Source organism: Neltuma alba, unplaced genomic scaffold, assembly GCF_004799145.2.
Source record: "Neltuma alba isolate B1F8T4 unplaced genomic scaffold, ASM479914v2 tig00011600_pilon, whole genome shotgun sequence".
NCBI classification, from domain to species: domain Eukaryota; kingdom Viridiplantae; phylum Streptophyta; class Magnoliopsida; order Fabales; family Fabaceae; genus Neltuma; species Neltuma alba.
In genome coordinates this window covers 151,047-157,733 of record NW_021636252.1, presented here as the reverse complement: position 1 = coordinate 157,733, position 6,687 = coordinate 151,047, and the positions used below count along the sequence as shown (strand labels likewise).

The 6,687-nt window shown below is 38.4% G+C and overlaps 1 protein-coding gene across 2 annotated transcripts; it reads left to right on the top strand.

Annotated features, from left to right (window-relative positions):
• The first annotated feature begins 203 nt into the window (after window positions 1-203).
• Window positions 204-6,585, top strand: LOC114715576 (protein FLX-like 3). 2 transcript variants are annotated; one of them, XR_003737561.1, is made up of 6 exons: window positions 204-442; window positions 807-1,352; window positions 1,463-1,608; window positions 2,111-2,190; window positions 2,273-2,452; window positions 6,120-6,585. XR_003737561.1 is itself a non-coding variant. In XM_028900437.1 (5 exons), exons 2-5 carry the CDS (start codon window positions 817-819, stop codon window positions 2,321-2,323), a joined length of 813 nt encoding a protein of 270 aa, XP_028756270.1. In that variant the 5' UTR covers window positions 204-442; window positions 807-816; the 3' UTR covers window positions 2,324-2,587. The 2 variants fall into 2 exon arrangements, 1 of the variants encoding a protein (XP_028756270.1); XM_028900437.1 differs by lacking the exon at window positions 6,120-6,585 and having other exon boundaries at window positions 2,273-2,587.
• The last annotated feature ends 102 nt before the right edge of the window (window positions 6,586-6,687 follow it).

Genomic DNA, 6,687 nt, shown 5'->3' with positions numbered 1-6,687 from the left:
GAGTAATTTAGTAATTGAATGAGTAGAACTTCTCGTGATGATATTTATTAGGATTTCAAATTAATTTGATAATTTTAAAAAATTCTTTTGCATTTAATTTTCACGAATGAGATTTTACATTTTAGTGTAATTTTTTCCTAAAACAATCGTAAATTTTAAGCCCTAACCCCAAGTCGGGAGCCGCTGCAGGAGTCAGAGCAGCATCAAATTATCAATTGACTTGGCTCTGATCTCTGAAACGAGCCGTATAGGCAATCCGCTGCACAAACCCAAGTTCCGAAGGTGCGACTCTGTGAGGGGACCTCACAACTTGCCAGCCCTTGCACAAAGTTGTTGATTCTTCCTCCCATCTTCGCCTGCGATTACGTTTATCTGTTCGTCTTCCTCTTCTTCGCTGTGCAATCGGAGAAACTCTTTTCTGACGCTAAACCTAACCTTCAAGGTTTAGAACTCTCCTTCACTTGCTCACTTTAGATTTCAATAAAAACGCGCGGACTTGGGTTCTGTGTAATATTATTCATTGATTGCGTTAGTTTCGCTTTGCATATACAATTTGGATTTTTGCTTTGATTCGTATGTCCTCTTGTGAGTTGTTGTGCCTCTTTTTTCCTTTCCAAAAAAAAAAAAATATTAGAATTCATATGTCCTCCGGTCAGTGAAGCCTAATGTTTTAATTCAAGAGCGTGTGGTTACATAACCTTCATGTTCAACGGTCGTTCTCTGATAGACTCTAATGTTTCTGTGAATTTCATTCCTTAGTTATTACAAGTTAATGTTCATGTTATTATATGTTTCTGTCATTTCAGGTAACCTCAAATGTCTGGAAGGAACCGTGGTCCCCGAGAACCAATCAATGATCGGCGGGGCTACCCACCTGAACGGCTCTTCATTCCAGGGCCTCCGTTGCCTCGCCCTCCTATGCCGCCTCATCCAGCTCTATTGGAAGAGGAACTTGAAATGCAGCACACAGAAATCCGGAGGTTAGTGTTAGAGAACCGAAGGCTGATTGAGGACCGAATGGTATTTCAGCGGGACCTTGCAGCTACAAAAGAGGAACTTCATAGGATGAACCTTGCCATTGCCGAAATTCATGCAGAACGAGATCTGCATGCAAGGGAATTTAATGAGAAAAGACAGAAGTTGGAATCTGATATTCGGGCAACCAAGCCCTTGAAGAATGAGGCTGTACAATTGCGAGCTGAAGTGCAGCAACTTAAGAATGTTAACAAGGATCTTGAAGCGAAGGTTCAGACACTTACCCAAGATCTTCTGAGGTTACAAGCTGATAATCAACAAATTCCTATGTTGAAGGCTGACATCGATGGAATACATCAAGAGCTTATGCGTGCTAGGTGTGTGGTTTAATTGCTGATGGGATTTTATTTTCTGTCCATGTGTCCTTTTGTGGTATATTTTACTGCAAGTCTAATTAAGTTATAACAAGGAAATTTTTGTTTTCTAGATCCATGGTTGATTATGAAAAGAAAGGAAACATAGAGATGATGGAACAAAGACAGGCAATGGAGAAAAATTTGGTCTCCATGGCTCGGGAAGTTGAGAAATTACGTGCTGAGTTAGCTAGTTCCAATGGCAGACATTGGGGTGCTGGTGAGATTTGCTTCTACTCTATCATTCCGTAACTTCTTTCTTTTGCTGCACTTTGATGATCCTCTGCTAGATACATGCTTGCTGTGTATTACTTGGTAAAATTGGTTGTAGGAAGAATTATCTTTTGTTCCTTTGCTCTTGCAGTGAAAAGATATTCTATTATCCCAAGTTGTAAATTGTTAAGGGAAACTAGAAGGAGCTAGGACAACATGTAGTATAAAAGTTGTATGCAGTAAGAGAATAAGTAGAGAGGGGTGGGGGGAGAGCACTGCGTAATGTCTGGGATGATTGGATACTCATCTACTGTGAACTATGAAGACCCAAAAAGATGCACATCACTAGTACTGCTGAAGCGTTAAATTATAACCCTGGAAACTAAAACCATTGATCATAAATAAATAAACACCCCTAACCTATGATCATACGTAGTGTAGAGAAATTATTTTTTATTTTATTGTCCATTATGTTTTTAATTAAAAATTATGCTTCATCATGTGTCAAGGTGGGACCTACGGGACTAAGTTTGGCAGCCCTGAGGGAAGTTTTCCAGCTCCATATCCCGATGGATATGGTGTTCATATGGTATGTTCTGTTCTAAATTATGATTTAGATTCCCCCCTTTATAAGTTTGCGGATTTCATGATATGTATGTGCTGCTTTATAGGGAGGTGCTTCATGGGGACATCATGAGAAGGCTCGCATGAATCGTCGTTGAGATTGTAGGATCGCTGTTGGAGATGAAGAACAGCTTCCTCCATTACTCTGCTTTGTGTTGGGGGAATGGCTGAAACAACTTAGCAAGTCCTTCTATGTTCACATCACTGGTCATTTATCTGGATATATTGTTAGTTCTAAACTGAATACATAGGTTTTAGCGTTCCTTTGCTTTTACCATAATGTTTATCTTGCTGCAATATATCTGAAATGATACTGTATTATGATGGATTTCTTTAATCTTATCTGTCTTTTTATTGGGTTTGTATTTTATTATTTGCATCATTATCTCTCTCTCTCTCTCTCTCAACACTTTCCCTCAATATATTCAGTTATAATTCTTTCATTTGGGTTTAAGTCTTCACATCCTGATGGGCCCCTGGAACAGGAAAGTAACATAAGTGTAAGGAGGTGCCATTAATCCTGTGGGCTGAATCATGTGGCCGAAGTTCAATGTTTGACAAGTTTGTCATGCTTGCTGAGCGGTATTAGAAGACTCTATATAGATATTTTTGTTTGTACTCTTGTTGTCAATACTTTCTGTTGAAGTCCTGCCATTGCAGTTTATCTTCTTGTCAATACTTTCTGTTGAAGTCCTGCCATTGCAGTTTAATGAGCAGTTATGGTCATGAAAAGATTATGAAAAGGGTCATTTTGGTGCTAGTACTTTCATATGGAGTGTTTGATAGTTGGAAGAACATCTCTTAGTGATGCAATTACTATCTGTAGAGTATTGGTGGAAAAATCATTTTAGGCCATGCTTTCTGGTTAGCTAAACTAAATTAAGCAAGTTGTTAGATTTTTGACACAGATTGTGGAGCATGTTGTAAGATAGGTTAGGATGATAGATTAACATGCATATCCAACTATTTTGGAATCAGATGGATTTATGATCACCTAACCCCCAGTGCTGAGTTTTTTGTGACTGGTGGGTATCATTTGACAATTACATTCATGCTCCTACAACTGGCAAGGGAGGCGTTAAACATGCAAGTTATATGGAGAGATCAGGTGTTTCAATGACTTTATGATGCGTATATCTTTTGGTCTCTATATGTAAGGTGTAAATTTCTTGGAGAAAAAGTTGTGGGCTTTTCAATGCAGATTTATGTTTTAGGGTACATCGATTGGTTTTGGGAGAGATATTTGTATTTGCGGTGGTCACAGTCATTTTTAGAGTTAATTTGAACATAAAATATGTTTAGGTTCCAAAATATATAATTGCTCTTTGTTCCTTATTCTCCCTGCTATGCTGCCAATGGTAACTAAAGCTTTTTGCTGGCGTGGGCCGTGGGGCATGTATGTTGCTTTGGGATCGAAGTGTTAAGTGGTGTTATTGGTGGCTTTCAGTTGAAGTGCTGTTTTTCTGTAGTTATTGAGCAATGCGGTATTCTGTAATGTTGCTCCATCAATTGAGGGTAACCAGAATTTTGATGGAGAAGCTACAGGTTCACGGTATTTTGAGCTTCTGTTTGGTCTTTCCATCAGACACAATGTTGAATTTGATCTTGGAGGCTGTACATTGGTAAACAGTGGATTGAGATTGCTATAAGTGATGAACTATAGTTTTGGTTGGGAAGCTGGTTTCTTGAAAATGTCATGTTTTACCAATCACAATGGTATTCTTATGAACAATTCACTTGAAGTTGATCACTAATTGGTTGATTTGAGAGTGATTGTAAGCTGGGATGCCTGATGTGACAGATTAAGTGGGATGTTATTAGTTTTATCACCTAATCAGTTTTGAAGGAGAAAAACAACCCTTGTATAGTTTTTATCTCTCATACTGTTACAAAGCATCTCATACTTCATATTGTATGAGCTGCTGATGTTTCATCAGTGAAGACTCTCCTTGACTCGCAAGTTCCCCACATGTTGCTAGTAACACTGGAATATCAAAGAAAGGATTGTGGACCAGCTGTATGTCAAGGCCAGCAGCTCATTTGAAGCTCATAGGCAAGTATTCTGCTCCTCTTTAGTGGCCTGAATGATGTAACAAATAGACTTTACTGTGTTACCCTGTTGATTGCCTTCATGTAAGGTTTAGCAACTAGCATGTTGCTTAGTCTTAACCTGAATTGGGTTTATGGGATTGATCATCTTCGCATTTTGCTTCTAGTGCTTTCCTATAACCTTGAACTTGCTTTAGTCGTAAGGAATCTGTAATTGTAATTTTACAAGAACAAGTTGTCTAAAGTTAATTGAGACCTTTGATTTGATGATCTATTAGAATCTGAAACTTTCCGTTGCTGGCTATGAGATGGCCAATCTTTATTGCTGTGCAGTAAAGCCGGCTTTAGGAATAGCAGTTTATCCTTTGCTTGTTAGGATAACATGAGATCTTGTTGGATTTTTAACACGTGCATTTAGAACCCTGTAAGTATCTGAAGTTCTTTCTTATTGTGCAAGAAAGCCGACTGTAGGACTAGCAACCCATCATTTGCTTGTTAGGATGACATGAGATCTTGTTGGATTCTTAAGTAACACATCATGCATTGAGACCCCTATAAGTATATGAAGTTTTTCCATTGCTGGCTATGAGATTGCCATTATTTGTTATTGTACAGGAGAGCCAAGGAATAGCAGCCTATTTCTTGTTTGTGAGGATAAATGTGAGATCCTGTTGGATTCTTAGTACATTATACCCTTAGATCCCTATCCAAGTTTTCTGGACTCTTGATGGTTTTCCTAGCACCATAATAAAGGATTTATCTTTTATCATTTAGAGTATGTTCAAACTTTGAATTATCTGGTACTGATGGAAAATTCTGATATTAGCGTAATGGGCCACTTGTTTGCACTACGTGGTTCTGTTTCTTGTTTCAATGCCACTGTCCTATTTCTGTTGAGAATTAAGTGAAGTATTTTGGAAATAACTGCAAAGGCTGTGTAGCAGCTGCTAGACTTTGTTGCTGTTTAGTTGGAGCATTCTGGATAATTGTAGGACGACCAAACTTCACATACAATTTTGGTCCCATTGTTTGTCTTGTTGATATGGCAAGAGGAGGTCAACAATTGATTTGTGTATACCTGACAATCTATGTTCTCCAGTGAGATGTTAAAATGCTTGCTTGCTTATGGATCTTGTGACCACCTGGTCAGCTTTGATGCATTAGAAGCTTGGATTGAATTTGTTTCCAGTGATGGGTTACTGCACTAGTTGGTTTTTCCCCCCCTCTTTGGTGAATTATATGTGGCCAAATTTGGAGACTAACCTGATGAAAAGAATTAAGCCAGGACGCCAGAGGGTAAAGGAGCGATGGAGTATTTCTGGGGCTTGCTCATGTAGTTTTAGGTTTTAAAGCTGTCTCTTCTGCGCTTCTAGCTATCTCAAACTTGAATTCTATGACTCCAAATATCAGATTTCTCAGATGTTAATCTGACTGTCAGTCAATGCCACCTAAATTAGAAAATACCAGGTGCCTACTTAGGCAATTGATTACATATGAATCTTTTGAAGAGTTAATAAATAAGAGTGATGGATGCCTTAGGGCTGGGGAGCAGAAGTTAAATAAGTTTGTTGGAATACTAGTTCTCGTGAATGTGTAGAAGTTTGCTTCACTTGTTATAGAAATGATCGCTGTATGTTTTTTCTTTCTTTATGGTGCTATTTTCTATTGAATATATTCATGGCATTGTAACTCATCTTTCCACTCTTTTTTTTTTTTTTAATACTAATCTGTCCACTCTTTCAGGTTTGGTTCTTCATGGAATTTTTCCATAGAACTATCTGTACCATAACATATTCAATTGCCTGCCTTGTATGTTTATCTAATATTTGTTTAACATGGTTGCAGATTGGACGCTTGGAATCTTGTCAATGCTGGTGATCTAGAAGAGGAAAAAGAAATGCCTGTCTTTGACGCTAATGTGGGAGATAGATCTCTGGGAAGACCAAAAGGCTTTTGATTTCTTTTTTTGCCGGGTTAGCAAAATCTGAAGATGCTTATTCTGGGATGAAGATTTGTCAACCACCCTTAGAAGGGTTTGGTTGCTTTGCCTGGTGGTGAGGGAGTTGTGTAGACAAAATAACATGGGAAGATCACATGGGAATTTATTGTTTCAAGGAGCGTATTCCGACCATGTTTGTTTGGGGATGAAGATTCTTCGGCCATATAATTCAAAGCATATTTTGCCTGAGTGGGGAATGGTGAGGAATCCTTGGTAAAGAGTAAATTGAGGAAAAACGTAAAGTTCACTGTTTGCACGGGGAAAAAATCCAATGGTTACTTGTTGGGGGATGAAGATTGGTCCGTCATTTGGCGTTGGTTTTCATATCCTGTTTAATAGTGCTATGCGATTATCAGAAGTGAAACACTACAAAGGAGTGTGCTCCTATTGTGAAACAGACAAATTATACTTTTT

What these genes read in the sequence shown, in the direction of transcription:
- LOC114715576 (XM_028900437.1), top strand. Translation starts at nt 817, where the DNA reads ATGTCTGGAAGGAACCGTGGTCCCCGAGAACCAATCAATGATCGGCGG. An exon ending in CAAGAGCTTATGCGTGCTAG is followed by an intron (nt 1,353 to 1,462) that starts GTGTGTGGTTTA and finishes TTTGTTTTCTAG; the next exon opens with ATCCATGGTTGATTATGAAA. An exon ending in TGGCAGACATTGGGGTGCTG is followed by an intron (nt 1,609 to 2,110) that starts GTGAGATTTGCT and finishes TCATGTGTCAAG; the next exon opens with GTGGGACCTACGGGACTAAG.